The 17328-nt window shown below is 45.4% G+C and overlaps 1 protein-coding gene across 1 annotated transcript in view; it reads right to left on the reverse strand.

Annotated features, from left to right (window-relative positions):
* Nucleotides 1-3112: 3112 nt before the first annotated feature.
* HEG1 (heart development protein with EGF like domains 1) overlaps nucleotides 3113-17328 on the reverse strand; it is a 21460-nt gene continuing 7244 nt past the window's right edge. Inside the window, 12 exon segments of the mRNA XM_072417880.1 lie at nucleotides 3113-4620; nucleotides 5606-5780; nucleotides 5858-5945; nucleotides 8089-8126; nucleotides 8747-8789; nucleotides 9365-9499; nucleotides 9843-10012; nucleotides 10084-10142; nucleotides 11276-11379; nucleotides 11539-11661; nucleotides 11755-11865; nucleotides 11949-13394. Coding sequence (XP_072273981.1) covers nucleotides 4477-4620; nucleotides 5606-5780; nucleotides 5858-5945; nucleotides 8089-8126; nucleotides 8747-8789; nucleotides 9365-9499; nucleotides 9843-10012; nucleotides 10084-10142; nucleotides 11276-11379; nucleotides 11539-11661; nucleotides 11755-11865; nucleotides 11949-13394 — 2636 coding nt within the window. The 3' untranslated portion in view covers nucleotides 3113-4476.

Below are 17328 nucleotides of genomic sequence, written 5' to 3' on the forward strand. Positions count from 1 at the left end.
ATACCATGGGGTACATACATACCTGCATACATATACCATGGGGTGCATACTGTACATGCATACATACATACATATACCATGGGGTACATACATACATATACCATGGGGTACATACATACCTGTATACATATACCATGGGGTACATACATACCTGCATACATATACCATGGGGTACATACATACCTGCATACATATACCAAGGGGTACATACTGTACATGCATACATACAAACATATACCCTGGGATACATTCAAACATAAATACGTATACCCCGGGGGATACACATACATACATTTACCCCGGGGTACAAATATTTATGCATACATATACCCCGGGATACATTCACTCATACATACATACCCCAGGGGGGACACATACATATACCCCGGGGTACATACATACATACATGTACTCGGGATACAGACATACATACATACATATATACCCTGGGGTACACATATCCATACATATATATACCCCAGGGTACAAATATTTATACATACATATACCCTGGGGGACACACATACATACATATACCCCAGGGTACACGAATAGTGTGGCTTCGTAGCCCTGCAGGCGTTTGTCACGGGAAGGGTTAACCTGCAGCTCAATATTGTGATAATGGAAGAGAGATAAGAGCAGACTTTGTCCTTTGTTTTGCATCAGACTTTATGGTAATAATTTTATGGGGGCAATTTACAGCCAAATTCATCACCCTGCACCCCTCCCCCACAATTATTACCCCATTGCAGGAAAAAATGCGGCATATCAGTAAAATTTCACAACTCTCAAAAAATAAATCCTAAGCTGATAATGAATATTTTCACTGTGACATCCGGCATTAGAGGCCAGAAAATTTAAATCATCAAAAGACGTTATCACCATGCTAATTGCCCCTCCCCAGGAGTAATGGAAGTGTGGGAGGGCAATCTCTCACCCCTTTCTGGAAATGCTGCCTCTCTGGCTGTGTCCAGAACTGTACTGACCCAAGAACATTTCCTATTATAAAGATCCCCCCCGCCTTGTGAGACAGTCAGAGACCGCAGACATGGTACAGGAGAGATATAGTTGGGTGGTTTGTTCTGATATATTTTCAGTCAAGGTGGGGGGGTCATGCTACAGTCTGATTACTGGGGCTTGCGGGCCTCACAATAAATAGCAGAGAGCCCCATGAGGCCCTTAGATCTCAGGTCCCTTGGCTCTATGTGTGGAGGGTATAGGAGCTCTTCATTGAACAATCTGATTAATTGGAGGATCTGGGAAGATCAGTGATTGGAGGGCCTATGAGCACATTGATTGGAGGGTTTGTGAGCTCAGTAATTGGAGAACCTGTGAGCTCAATGATGGAGGGATCAGTGTGCTCAGTGTTTGGAGGATCTGTGAGCCCAGTGATTGGATGATCGGTGTGATAAATGATTGCAGGATTTGTGAAATCAGTGATTGGAGGATCTGTGAGCTCAGCGATTGGATGGCCTGTGAGCTTAGTGATTGGAGTATCTGGGAGTTCAGTGATTGGAGGATCTGTGTGCTCTGTAATCGGAGGGCCTGTGAGCTCAGTGATTGGAAGATCTGTGTGCTCAGTGATTGGATGATCCGGGTGCTCTGTCCTTGGAGGATCTGTGACCTCAGTGATTGGAGGGCCTGTGAGCTCAGTGATTGGAGGATCTGTGTGCTCAGTGATTGGAAGGCCTGTGAGCTTAGTGATTTGAGAATCAGTGTACTCAGTAATTGGGAAGGTCTGTGAGATCAGTGACTGGAGCATCTGGAAACTCAATGACTGGAGGATCTGCAAGCTCAGTGATTAAAAGATTTGTGTCCTCAGTGATTGGAGGATCTGTGTGCTCAGTGATTGGATGATCTGTGTGATCAGTGATTGAAAGATATGTGTGCTCAGTGATTGGAGGGCCTGTGAGCTTAATGATTGGTGTATCATGGAGCTCAGTGATTGGAGGATCTGTGTGCTCAGTGTTTGGATGATCTGTGTGCATTTTGATTGGAGGATCTATGTGCTCAGTGACTGGAGGATCTGTGTGCTCAGTGATTGGTGGATCTGTGTGCTTAGTGATTGGAGGGCCTGCGAGCTAAGTGATTTGAGGGTCTATGTGCTCAGTGATTGGAGAATATATGTGCTAAGTGATTGGATGATCTGTGAGCTCAGTGATTGAAAGATCTTTGTGCTAAGTGATCAGAGGATCGGTGTGCTAAGTAATCAGAGGATCTGTGTGCTCAGTGTTTGGAGGATCTGTGAGCTCAGGGATTGTAGGATCTGTGTGCTTAGTGATTGTAGGATCTGTGTGCTCAATGATTGAAGGATCTGTGTGCTCAATGATTGGAGGGTCTATGTGCTCAATGATTGGAGGGTCTGTGTGCTCAGTGATTGGAGCATCTGTGTGCTCAGTGAGTGGAGGATCTGTGTGCCCAGTGCTTGGAGGATCTGTGTGTTCAGTGATTGGAGGGACTATGTGTTCAGTGATTGAAGGGTCTATGTGCTCAGCGATTTCAGGGTCTGTGAGCTAAGTGATTTGAGAATCAAAGCGCTCAGTGATTGGATGATCTGTGGGCTCAGTGACTGGAGCATCTGGAAACTCAGTGACTGGAGGATCTGTGAGGTCAGTGATTGAAAGATCTGTGTGCTAAGTGATCAGAGGATCTGTGTGTTCATTGATTGGAGGATCTATGAGCTCTGTGATTGTAGGACCAGCTTAGAGATTGGTATATTTGGAAGCTGAGGGATTGGAGGATCTGTGTGCTCAGTGATTAAAGGATTTGTGAGCTTAGTGTTTGGAGGGCCTCGGAGCTCAGTGATTGGATGATCTATGTGCTCAGTGATTGGAGAGTCTTTAAACTCGGTAAATTGGAGAATATATGTGCTCAGTTATTTGAGGGTCAGTGTGCTAAGTGATTGGAGGATCACTGTGCTTAGTGATTGGATGATCTGTGTGATCAGTGGTTGGATGATCTGTGTGCTCAGTGATTGCAGGGTTTGTGAGATCAGTGATTGGAGGATTTCATAGGAATGGACACTAATGAGTAAAACACAAATCACTAGCTGCAGTGACAACCAGAATGTTTCCATATATTTCCCATAAATGACCCCAGTGAGACGAGGAGAAATAATCCTTTTTGTATTTATTAATAATTCTGAGGCTGACTAGAACGCCAGGCTTCATTCAACAGACGCTGTATAAAAATAATCTGATCTCTAACAATAGATAAAACGCTTCCAGAGGCAACAATCAATATTTCACACAGATTAAGCCCCGCCCCCACCGCACCGTGGGGGGGGGGGGGGATACAGTGTTTCTAACCGGTCACAGATGTGGCACGGAGGTCACCTGACCATTCCGTGAAGGGGGTGTGGTCATGTGACATCACACAACCCTCATTTACATATTGCATTGTGAGAATTCAAAGCTGAATGAATAAGGTGCAGACATACAACATGGCGGCTGTGACGATAAATACAAATGGTATAAATACGCGCAAGGTTAGTGGTGGCAAGAAGTCCACAGCTGGTGTTTACACAAACTCCAAGTGTACCTGTCATTGCTGGCTCTGGGGGATCCCGTCCAGAAGTTTTAGATGACAGAAATATAAAAGCCTAGGACCCCCTCAAATTTAACCAATTGCTGCCCAGAACAAGGCATTCATCTGCCCTCAGCCTCAGAAAATGATTGTAATTTAAAGGAGCTGTCTGCACTGGGGCTGTTAATCTCGATGAAGGCATGAAGGAATGCAATGGTGCTGGCCATGTGACCACCGATGATTCATATTTACAGGTTATGGGGTATCAGGAAGTGCCCCGAATATCCCCCAGTATTTACCATACATAAGCAGGCGACACTCTGCAAATAGGTTTTAGGTTTGTGGGGGGTCTGGGAAGATTTTTTTTTTTATTGGCAGCTTTACCTGCAGCAAGTTTCATGTTCTGTAAATTTCCCCAGGTGTGTTCTCTCTGGAAATTGGTGCAGCCAGAAACCACTTTAATGCTACAAAACTTCTTTTCTGCACTGTGATTGGCTGCCAGCAATAGCCTATCACCAGGCAGGTGGGAGATGTTATAACTACCGAACTGCAGCGATTTCCAGAAACATGGAAAGAAGAAAAGAATGACCCCAAATATAGGGAGGGTGAATGTTGTTATGGGTCACCTCCTTTAAACTGATGTTATTCCCTCTGGTGTCACCGGCCACCTCTCTGGGTGGTAGCATCGTCCTCCCCATGCACCAATTTTTTATCTCTGGCTCATGCTGTGGCCCTGGGCCTCTCACTTGTAGATGGAGCCCATTCAGACTTCAGATACTCAGTCAATGAATAAATTAATGATGGGAGGAGCAGCGTTTCTGACGGGTTGCTACACACAGGAATCTCATATATAAAGCGCAATCCCTGGTCACATGTTCAATGCTCGGACCCCAGGTCACAGCTGCTGTGCGCCTCTTGTCCTGTTTAGGGTCGGAGTTCCTCCATTCTATCCTAGAAGTAGTCTCTCCTCCGGTTCTCTTCATTGATGAAGGTGGGGTTGTACTGCCCGGGGTAGATACAGGAATGGCGGGATCCAGGCAGCCCTGTGTAGGGGTACAGTCCGTTCCGTTCCATCTCCGAGTTGCGTAATCCGGGCTATAAATAGACAATGATAACATTGTTAAGAGTCGGGGAATTTCCCATTTAGGAATGACAATCAACATCCGTGTGACAACATTGATGCCACCGCCCCAGTGCTGCCAGAAAAATTCAGATCAATAGCAAATTTCAATTATTTCCTGGATCAGCTCTGGTAACACCTGGCACTGTCATGTCGGCTTTCACAAATGTGGTGCCACGTCATTGTTATTTAATGGGGAGATATAGGGATCAGTCAGCTGCGTTATATCTGTGTGTCCCCACTGGGGAGATTAATACTCATTTCCTGTGTTGTCACAAGGACAGGAAATGAAGGGGTTCCTCTAATGGGGTCACCAAACTAGTAAGTAGAAAACTAGAGCAGGAATGTACTGGGGTCTGTGTCAGGTTCTTAAAGCTGCATGTGGCCACATTGGACAGGATTGAACTATGTAGTCACTAGGACAGGAAAAACTTCCAAAATGAAGACACAAAAAATCTTTAGGAAACAGAACATGTAACTCATTCTGAATATTTTCACTGGTGATCCTGCCAGTAACTCCCTGTCCCAGGCAGACTGAGGAATCATTGATAAAGCTGAGGGTGACAACACTGCTTTTCTATGATACAATACAGGGAGTGTTGTCATCTTCAATTTTATCCATAATTCCCAATCATTTCTCATTCCTTCCCCCGAATTCTCGACCTATTGAATGTCTGCAGTGTTTTCTGTTAGTTCCACATTTCAAGCCACCCAGGGTGCACTGCAGAGGGACCCCTTCATAAATTCAAATGGTTCTCCCATGTATTCCTTGCTCCTTCCTCAGTCTGGATCTGGTACAATGTGGGCAGTGTGTTCCCTAGTTCCAGCACCACCCCCAATTCTGGTCCTACAGTGAACCATGAGAGGGAGGTTGCACGGTGTCAAGTGACCAGAGCCTGCAGTGGTCGATCTGAAGCTTATTGGTGGATTTGCTCATTAATCATTCAGGGGATCACTTACGGAGTAATAGACGTCTGTCATCTGCAGGAGGTTCTTGGTGCTCCCATTCTCTTGCATTTCAATGGTTTCACGGCCCCAATCCGAGGAGCGCTGCGTCTTGGGGTACTCGGCGTACGGAGACATCTGGAAGTCGCCGCTCTTGAAGATGAGTTTGCTGATGTCATGTTTATTCTTCCTGAAATGTAGAATCCATTTTTGCTTTAGGCTCGTTGGTGAGAATTTAGCCCTGAATATTATGGGGTCAATACCAACCTGCAGCAGGTCACAGCCAGAGCGATGCCCAGAATGAGAAGGAGACCCCCACCGGCGGCAGAGATGATCACCGTGATCAGCTGATACGCTGCAAAATGAAAAATGTCAACAAAAAGACAAATTCAGTTTATAGAACCCCAAAAAATGAATGTCTTTGATTGGCTGTTTTTTGGTCTCATAGATATATTGTTAAAAGTGTTTGGTGTTTAACAATGGCAAAAAGTTCCTGCCAGAAAACCACAGAGCTCAAGCCGTCTGTGCTATCTATGAGGACTACAGAACTCCTTCCAATGTTATAAAGAAGAGACGAGGGAGATGGTTTGTAGTCCTGTTCTAGCATGACAACACTGTTTCTCCATTTGTACAGTAAGTTTAGCGTGTTGTCACCTAGTACAGAAAATGTGTTAATGGCAGGATCACCAACACATGAAGCAGCCTCACCTTCAGGCAGGTGAGCTGGGATGATACATTTCTGTTTTAGTGATAGTGTAACAGGTGTGATTGGTTATCAGGAAGGGTGGTACTGATGATGTCATAGCAGCTCACATTATTCTGCTATTTGACCTTCGGATCACTGTATATCATTGTGATAACATTTTATTATCTCTGGTTATAAAATCTTCAGATCCTAGAGATATATTTAGCTTGCTGGGGAGGCCAACCGGGGCAAAGTGGAAATGTCTGCCTGTGAGGTCATTCCGGCTTATATACCTCTCACCGTACAACCCCCACCAACTGGGCCCCACTGCTATGGACAACACAGCCAATTACAGCGCATGAAATCTATTCTACCATCAGGAAATCATCAGTCAATCCATCTGCTACACTAAAGTAAAGGATGTCCAAGTGCTAACCACACAGCAGCTAAATCATAAAATCAGACTTGCAGTAGGAGTGGCTAATCTGCTAACAGATAGCTGGGAAGGGGAGGGTCTGACAGGAAGGAGGAGCTTAGGATTCCCAGTTTCATCTAAACTGGTTAAAATGTGACAATCGGCAAATGGTTAACCTATGTGGAGGGTCACTTACTGGTGAAGGGGGTAGGTATCGAGCAGGCTGGATATAGGGGAGTAAAGACTATGTATAAATTGCCTTTTTGTAGCTGTGTGTTCTGTCTGGAATCTGGATGTGATCTGTGGATTTCTTCAGATCTGTTCAGTAATTCAGTGTAACACAGACCAATCCCTGCACCTCTCACTGCTTGTGCAGGGTAATGGGTCTGTCTCTGCCCCCTCTCCCACAACTAGACCCTCCCACAGCTCTCTGCTCTGCCTATGTATACCACAGTGATGATGTCATCACTACTATTGGGACTACAAAGGCTTTGGGTGACCACAAAGAGAATTTCTATCCTTTGTGACCATTGAATTTTGTGTTACTTCCCTCACCTCCTAGATTGTAAGCTCTTCAGGGCAGGGTCTTCTCCTGCTCCTGTGTCACTGCCTGTATTTGTTTGTCATTTGCAACCCCTATTTAATGTACAGTGCTGTGTAATATGTTAGTGCTATATAAATCTTGTTGATTATTATTATTATTATTATTAATAATAATATTAATTGAATATATATATTCCTGCAGTGCACAAAGTGTCCACCAGGTGTCACATCGCCATTGGTCCAAAAAAGTCACTACAGGGAATTCCAAAATCCACCCAAAATTCTTCTTTATTTTTGGGATCTCTGAGCTGCCACAAACCTCAGAGCCGCATATTTCATATCAGTGTGGAGTGCCCATTCCTGCTGTATTTGGGGGCCCAATGAGGGGTTTAAATAACCCAGATGGCTGCCTGCATGTCCTCCACCAGCTCTTCGGGGACCGCAGGGTGCTGATAATGGTTGAATCGACCTATCATTTTTTATTATTCTGTACAATTGAAGGTTTTGGGGTATTTCTGGTAAGAATTTATATTTCATATAGACAAAGCAGGATGGGTGAATATTGTTGTTCTTATACCACTTCCTGTCTTTGGAAAGCAACAGGAAAAGGAAACCTCTCCAAGGTGTCATTGTCACCAGGTGTCCCCATTGGAAGATTTCCCCCCACTTTCTGTTTTGGTGACAACAGTAACATTTCTGATTTTACATCACTTTCTACTTTGTTGACAGCAGAACAAACAAAAGGTAAATCTCCCCAACAGGGACACAGACAGAAATAAAACTTGGGGATTCAGCTCCAATAAAAGAGCAAAGACTTTGCTTCACCAGTAACTGAAGATACAGTACTAAACTTACGGTTGGAGCAATTGAATCCTCCTAGTCCAAAGGGGCATCTAGAAAATAAAAGGCACAAGAATCGTCATGAGAAGTTTTGCAAACAATTTTGCAATCAATGCATTTCCACTTGCAGCCAATCAGCAGTGATGGTGGCACTCTGGCTATAACCTGGTGGCAGCTCTGACTGAATACTTTTACTTTTATGAAGCTGGAGGATGGAGATGGTCGGAGTGCTGCCACTGCTGATCTGATCCTGAAATATTCATGGCTATCATCCTCATCCTTTCACTACAAGCACAACAAAGATTGCGGAATCTCTCAGACTTTGCTGGCACACACTTGTTCCAGCTCAGTGAAGTCGGGATGAAGATGACAGCCAATACCTTTAGTACCAAATTATCAGTGGCTCTTCCCATTGCACACATGGCCTTTGTGCCCTGCTGTGATTGGGCTTTGCTACTCCTCTTTCAGTGAAAGTCTATGGGTCATACCTGACTGGTTGACAGCTTATCTCAGCAATCTGCCAATCCCAACACTGACCACTATGGGGAGCCAGGGAAAGTTCTTTGTGGATTACAAACACCACAATATGGTACAGCAAAGCCTTACTGAGAATTCATCATAATTTTCCATTATTACTCATTCACACTGAATATGGAGCTCCACCTTTCCTTACCTCACACAGACTCCATCTTGAAGTTTGTAGCCATCATCACAAGCTGTGGAGAAAACAATAATGGAAGAGTTACAAAGCTAAAGTGAAATTTTAGTTTTAGGTGGATGCTTATGGGGTGAAGAACCCACTCTGAGATGGTGGCAGCAAAATTTTTTGATGGAGTTCCACCAGGCCCACTGCCATTTCCTTAGTATAAAGTATAAAGCTGGGCAGTCAGGCTCCTCCCTCGAGGGGCTAAGTAGGATGGATAGTTCTGCAGGGGCGGGGCCTTCCTGCTCACTATGATACCAGGAGAAGTAATACCAGAAGGGGGAGGGGTGAAGCCAGAACCTGCACCATACAGATCTCTCCACATAATCTCCAGGAACATATAAAAGCTGGAAAAAGCACCAACAACAAAATACCAATGGGAGATCTCCCTGGGTTTGCCATGATCATGCAATGATGGGTGGGGCTGAGAAACGCCATGCATGGCACACTCCCTGCCAATGGTCTTGCAGGGCTTACACTGACAAAAAATTACCCTGGACAGTATAGGAGATCATCTCATTTGCATAAAAGCTCCTCCCAAATGTAAAGCCAACTTGCTCTGCGGGGGTGGGGGGTGCAGTGTCTCACCTCGGCAGGAGCGGTCAGTTGTGCTGTATTTGAAGTATCCGGGTTTACACTGGCACTGGGCGACGCCAGCTGGGTCTGTGCACTCCGACGTCTCATTGTCACACCCCGGATTCTTTACATTACACAGACTGATGGCTGAGGACAGACAGAGAGCAATCAGAGCCAGCGACAAATAGCGTCCAGCACTGCGCCACACACAGAGATCATTATACTGAACACACAGAGCGCCACATTCCCATTGTGTGACTGTGGGAGGACATTGGAGTGTCAGCTCCCCTGTACAGAGACTTATGGAACTGGCTCAGTAATATTTGTACAGCACTGTGGTATATGTCAGAGCTATATAAATGTATAATAATAGTGTGCGACTGTGGGGGGACATTGGAGTGTCAGCTCCTCTGTACAGAAGCCTGGCTCTTCTCTACATGGCTGTGGTATATGTCAGCACTATATCAATGTATAATGTACAGATATTTACCTATATAATACAGTTCGGAATGGAGAATGAGCTGACAGGCCGGGGAGTGTTGGGGGGAGGTCTGGCACCCCTTTTTGTAGCGCTGGATGTGGTGTCTCAGGTCATACAGGGTGACGTTGGAAGACAGAAGGAAAACATTCTGGACGGACAGTTCTATGCGATTACTGAAACTGAAGTGAGATCTCATCAGAACTCGGCAGATTCACCCTACACATGGCAGCGCAAACACTGCAGATCTTACCTGCTATTAGTGATGGTTGACTGATAATATCCACCAATCACAGAGAAGGAGGAATTCAGCTGCAGGAAATAGGAGACAGCAATGAACTCATATCAAAGGGGTAATGCTGATCAATAATACAATTGATTACAAAATGGAAGATTATGGATTATATTATCTGCTGATTGGTGACTGTCACCCTTATCTCCTGGTCAGTGATCAAAACAGATTTATTGTGCGTGAACAATGATCAATAATTAATTTCTGATTCACTGCAGTGCCTGAGCTCCCAGCCCAACAAGCAGGAGGAATGTGGACACTGGGGGGAGCTAAACTGATGAGGATGAGCATATAAATTGTCGCTGAAAATAAATATAAATACATTGGGGAAGAGAGCCACAGGACTACAAGGGACACCACTGACACCTAGAGGCCTCTAATGGAAACACCACACACATTGAATCGTTCCACTGGAGACACCACTGACATCTAGAGGGCTCTAATGGAAACACCATACACATTGAAACGTTCCCATGGAGACACCACTGACACCTAGGGGCCACTAATGTAAACACCACACACAAACGTTCCACTGTAGACACCACAGATACACACAGTGTTCAACACAACACCACTGACACCAAGGACCCCACTGGAGACACCACCATAGACAACTCAAGGACCCCACTGGAGACACCACTGACACTTAGAGGGCCCCAATGGAAACACCAAACAGATGGTAAAGTCCCACTGGAGACACCACAGATGCCCAGAGTGTTGTAGTTGTTACTTTAAGACACCATAAACACCTAAAAGGCCCCACTAGAAAAAACAAACACACAGAAATCCCACTGCAGTCATTATTGACACCTAAAGGTCCTCAGTGTACACATCATGGACACATAAGGGGCCCCAATGGAGGCAAAATGGACATCTAATGGGTTGTACTGAGGACAAAATGACACAAGTGTCCCTACTGAAAACATTGTGAACATCAAAGTGAGCTACAGCAGATACCTTGGAACCCTGATGGGTCCCTCCAGAGCCACCGTAAACAGCTGCTGGTCCTCAATGAATACCTAAAAGTTCTACTGGAGACACCATGGGCCCCTGGAGGGATGATGGACATACACAGGCCATAAATCTGGTTGTTTTTTAGGCCTTGTTGTCACCCATTGAATGCAGCCACATATAAACCAATCGCTCCACTCACCATTTGTACAATCGCTTCCTCGATCTGCTGCAGTTTGGTGTATTTCCCATGGGAGGCGTTCAGGAAACTTCTTGGTATTTCAATGTGGCCGAGAAACGTTCTCACTATAAAGATAAAACACAGCCCATTGAGAACATGGTGCCTGGGCCAATAGGAGGAGAGTTTGGGGGAAGGGGGACTGTTGACCTCCAATCACAATGTTTCTACACAATATAAAATAAGTGAGAATTTGCCCCCGGGAAATAAAGTCCCTTTTATCTCACCCTGAACACAGCTGGTGCCTTTCTCCAGGATATACCCCAGGGGACAGCGGCAGGTGAAGGACCCTTGCAGGTTGACACACGTGGACTGGGCTGGACACGGCTTGGAGAGACATTCATCTACATCTGGTCAGAAATAGGAAGAAGGTGGAATATTACCGGCCACAGACAGGAATAGGCCATTACACTCAGCTTTTATTCTGGTGGGAGGGGACTTACCTGTGTCACACTGATGCCCCTGCCAGGCCGGAGGACACTGACACCTGTAACCTTTGTGGTGCTGTACACAGCTTCCACCATTGTGGCACGGATTTGGGGAACAGATGCTCACTATAGAAATGAGAAAATAGTTTAGAACAATGTTATGTTAAATGCTGCCGTGGATACAACACAAAGTCAATGTGACACTGTACCTGGTGTGGGTAGGGTGGGCCTGGATGACAGGGCTGGAGTTGGAGAACTTGTTGGTACTGTGGTGGAATATTTTGTGGTAATGGCACCAGGCGGTGTGGTGGTAGTAAGTGCTGCCATCTTCCTATTACTGACGGTAGTCTCCAGTTGTGGCTTAACAGTCTTCATGTCCACACTGGTTGTTCTGATGGTGGTCACATGCTTGCTGGGGTCACCAGTGGTCAGTACTGGGCCCCCTGGTCTTGTGGTCACTGGAATATCCCCAGGGGACCCCTGTGTGCTCATGTGTGGTGACGGAATTGGAAAATTTCTGGAAGTGGTCAGTGGAATCAGATTGGTTGGCTGAGCCGGAGGTTAGGTCATTTGTGTTGTTGTGATGCTTTGAGTTATTCTGTCTTCCAGAGGAATAACTGAAGTTTGGGTCTCCAAGATGGACCTCAAGGTGGTTCCCATGTCTTTTAGTGCCGTGGTCGTCCTATCAAGGAACCTCTCACCAGTCTCTGTGGTGTAGGACTCTTTAGGACCAGCCGTAGAACTGTTATGGGTTCCAGAGGTTTGGTCGGTCCTGGCTGATGGCAATGAAGTGCTAAAGGAGGTTCCTCCTCCATCATCGGAGGCTGTTGTGTGCAAAGATGGCCGCACAGAAGGCAAGGATGACAACGAAGGGAGGTCAGGGGTGGTTAGAAGGGTGGTCCATGGGGCAGAAGGCTTTGTGGAGGTGAATTTTGGTGACGCCTCATATTGAAAGTTGGAGGAGGTGGAGAATGATAAGGAGACCAATGTGGATGGAATAGGAGATGAAGAAGAAACATCTGACTGATGTGAGGAGGGCAAAGAACTGGAGGAGGCTGGAAAGGTAGACAGAGGTGTAGAGGACGCAGAGATTGATTGGCTGATTGAAGGATCTGTCCCTTGGATGTCCCTCGTTGTGTTTGCGGCATTTACGGGAATGCTGGTAAATGGGGCAGAGGATTCTGAGACCTGGTCAGATGTAGGAGATGGGTAGGTAGTCATCAGGTAAGATGGGGTCTGCAGGGGGTAGGTGATGGAGGCCGAAAGCTCAAAATCTGTTTTATTAATCCCAGAGATCTCAGTCGATCTCTGAGAATCCTGTGTGATGGTGACAAAGCTTTGTGTTGTGTTCCCAGAATCATTTGCACTGGTAACAGAAATTTGTGTCATAGCCCCAGAATGTGAAGTTTTGTTCCTGGAATCCTCGGTGACAAATTCGTTGAGTTTGGTGCCGGTGTTTGTGGGATCAGAATCCAGATCGGTGGTGGACGTGGTGGGATTGCCGGAAATGTCAGACACTTTGGTGTTATTGGTCAGAGATCTGAGGGGTCCATCTGATCCATCGGTGAAAGTGGTGGACATAGACGTGGTGTCCATATGTGGGGTCCGCTTACTGATATGTCTTCGGGTCACCGACTTCTGAGTGAGGCCAAAGGCTGAAATGAGACAAAAGAATTTAAATGTCTGACATTCCGTAACTTCATGAAATGTGATATTCCTGACCAATCACAGCGCAGTGGATAAAAAGAGAACAAGAAACACAAAAACCATAAAAACCTTCATCCTCATCTCCTCCTTATCTTCATCCTATCCTCATCTTATCCTTATACTCGGTCATCACAGGGCAAGATAAACATTGCTTCATTTACCCTTACCCTGTCTGCAGTCTGCACTACACAAAGATCTGCAGACCAGGCCAAAAGAAGGCATCATAGATCTCTTAAATGTTGTGGGGTTAGGAGGGGGGTCATCCTGCATTCAGCAGTTTGTGATCTTTTAAAACCTTTGATACCGATTTAGTACAGGAGCTAAGAATTCACACAGATTCTGTCCAAGTGAATTCCAGTTTACATTCACAGGAAAATTGAAGTGAATGTTCACACAATTACCTATAATAAATAAATGTGGAGCCGATGTCTTCTTTGTCTGTGTCTGCAGAAATCAAGCTGTGAAAACTGCAGACTACAGACAGGCTGAATGTAAACAATGTTATATTTACACTTCCTGTTTATGGTATGTGGGTATATTTGTTACTTGTGTCACTGAGTATCATAAAATGTATGGTTTATAGTGGAGCCCCCATTGTGCTGCCCCCAGGAACCCTAAAATGATTTGTGGGCCCCCAGGAGCCCTCAGCATCTTCCTATGCAGAGCTTCCAGGAGATTGTTCTGATGTAAAGGAAAATGGCAGACACATAGAATTCCGTGTCTATGGCCACCATGCACAGCAGTTCCAATCCCTGGACCCTGACTGGTTGTCTGTGGGGGTGACGCATCGTGTGATTGGACAATTTCACTCTCTGACTTTTCAGTGACACCTTGAGACTATTTTTGGTTAGTGGTCAGTCGGTTTCCTGTGCGCCGGTTTGGGGCAGCTGACCATTCGCCCAGCATCACCCCACAGTGGCGCTGATTGTTTTGGAGCTGCAGATGTAAGGGTTTTGGGTGGAGGAGAGTTGGCGGAATGTGTTAACAAAGGCGGAGGTCAGTATCTGCAGTGGCCAGAGCTTGCAGGGACCTGACATTTCCTTCCTAGCGACAGATCCAGGTCCTCCCACGCCAGGAACCGGCCTTATCGCCGGCTGCCCATTGTCTAGACGGTCCCAGTAAACATCCTACTTAGTGATCACACCCAGTGTGGAGAATGTGGAGCCAGTGACAGGACAGGTCCTCTTCACTGTCATTCCATGGGATTTATAGCAGAAGTTTAGTGAAACCCTTTAAAAAAATCCACAAATATCTCCGCAAGCTCCCTCACCGGCACCAATATCTGTTTCCCCACTTTTTCCAGGTGCAGGGGACCTCCGCTGCCCTGACTGGCCAGCCAAAAACTCACTTCCTGTACTAGGGTGAAAACGCTTACTGCTCTGTAAAGATGGCCCCATGGTTGTCACGCAGGCCGGATTTCAAACATGTCTGACTTTTTTCATCTGCATTGTGGTTGATAAAGATTTTCATAAAAAATAAACATTGTTTTGCTTCAGCTCACAGAAAGTAACAAGGATACTAGATTTCTGGAAGGATCAGTATATATTTAGTTGCTGAAAATGTTCTTGGCCTGAAGAGAAAACAAATGCAGCCACCATGCGGTATAAGGACTGCAGTTTGTATGTATTGCTAGCTAACTACATCACAGGTGTAACCTCGATTCCCAGCCAGTCATGTGACATAGGGCCAATCAGTGACTTATGTGTCATCTGACCACTCAGGTGTTCTGCTGAGGATGGGATGGAACTTCATCTTAGGTATCTTAAATTTGGGGGGTTGTTTTTTGGCTCAGACATTTTGGGTGGATTCCCAGCACCTTTGGGAGCCAGGTTTGGATAGCATTTAGGAGGTTAGGTAAAGGGCAGAGTTTAGCAATTGGTAGGAGACATTGTTTAGTATATTGGCTCTGAAGATCAAAATCATTTTACACAAAGAGGAGCTGAAATCCAGGACAACGATCGATAACAATCAGCCAATCAGGGGGCCCAGAGATAGCAGAAAACTGACACACTTCAAGTCCGACAAAACACATGAAAATGAACAGTGTCACCCAACACACTGCGATACGATAACAAAAGGTGTACACAAGTGTGAATGGGGCCCGCTAGGGGATCAGCTGACACTCAGGAGCCCACAGTCCACAAATACCCCCATCTGCTGGGGTGGGAGTAACGCACCACCCAATACTGAACCCCGTGACTCCCTGCAAGAACAGAGCATCAGAGAGGGCGATAATTCAGTGTGGAGCTGAATATTAAATTGATTTATCCCTCTATAGACCCAAAATATACAATGTACCTCTATACACAATTCACTTCAATACACAGCCACCCCTGATATATAATGTACCCCTATAGACATTTTTCCCTCTATACACCCCCAATATACAATGTAATCCTATATAGAGTGCACCCAATACACAGCCACCCATATATACAACGCACTCCTATATATAACCTACCCCTATACACCGTCATCCCCAATATATTATGTACCCCCATATATAATAATAATTTATATTTAATATTATTATATATACATTATTAATTTACATTTATCCCTCTATAATCCCCCATATACAATGTACCACAATACACAGCCACCCCTATATATAACCTACCTCTATACACAGTCATTGCCAATAAATAATGGACCCCTATACACAATGTATCCCAATACACATCCACCCCTAAATACAATGTACCCCTTTATACAGCCACCCCAATATATAATGTACCCCTATACACAGCCATCCTTATATACAATGTACCCCTATATGGAGCACACACCCCAATACACATCCACCCCAATATTTAATGTACCCCTCTACACAACCATGCCTATATACAATGTACCCCTATATAGGGCATACCCGTATATACAGAGTCCCCCTATACACAATGTAGCCCTTTACCCAGGATGCAGATTTGTCTGTGTTCACCCTGCAGAGTCTCTCACACTCAGGCCAGTGAAGGGTTAACCCCCCCTCTATTAATATTCTGGATTCCTTATTTTTTGGGTGTTACCAGGAAATACCACAACTTTGTCTGAGCTGGGCTGTGATAATGGGCCAGCAATGCCTGTGTCCCCATCAGGGAGCTGATAGGGCCCATTGTTATTACAATTTATTAAATATCATCCTAAATATCATTATGGTGACCCCGCAGGAATTATAACTCCCTGCACATCATCAGCCTCAGTCAATCCAACAGCTGCAATCTGATTGGCTGCTTCAGGTTTTCTTTACAGGTGAAGTCAATGCTAACTTGGCCTGGGAGGTGCTGGTTTCAAAGCTTTCTTCCCAGCCTCTATTTAGAGGGTCAATAGAACCTGCATGCAGATCTGAAGTAGTGACTTCACTGGCTGCATGATTGTTCCTTATATAATTATGGAGAGAGTGGCGTCACCAATGACTGTGCACACCTGTACAATGTAGCCACCAGAAGGCCTTTGCACAGCTCTCACTGGCTGTGTGTGGGAACAGCGGCTCCGGATACGCTGCGGATCAGTGAAAACAATAAACAGGAAGTTTATCCAGAGCAGGAAGTTGGAGAATTCACAGGAAGATTTATTGGGTTTCTATTTGTAGACTGAGGCAGGGATCACAGAATGAACATTGTATGGAAGCCGCATCCCTATACCAGGGTGATGTGACTCCATATGTGATGTCATGATGTGTCTGATGATGTCATATGTCTGGGTGATGTCACTCTGTGTCTGGAGATGTCATTTTGTTTCTGATGATGCAATTCTGTGTCTGGTGATGTCTGGATGGGGTCATTGGGTGTCTGGTGATGTCATGATGTGTCTGGATGAAGTCATTCTATATCCAGTGATGTCACTCCATATCTGGTGATGTCATGATGTGTCTGGATGAAGTCA

This window comes from Pyxicephalus adspersus, chromosome 7 (assembly GCF_032062135.1).
Source record: "Pyxicephalus adspersus chromosome 7, UCB_Pads_2.0, whole genome shotgun sequence".
In the NCBI taxonomy this organism is placed as follows: Eukaryota; Metazoa; Chordata; class Amphibia; order Anura; family Pyxicephalidae; genus Pyxicephalus; species Pyxicephalus adspersus.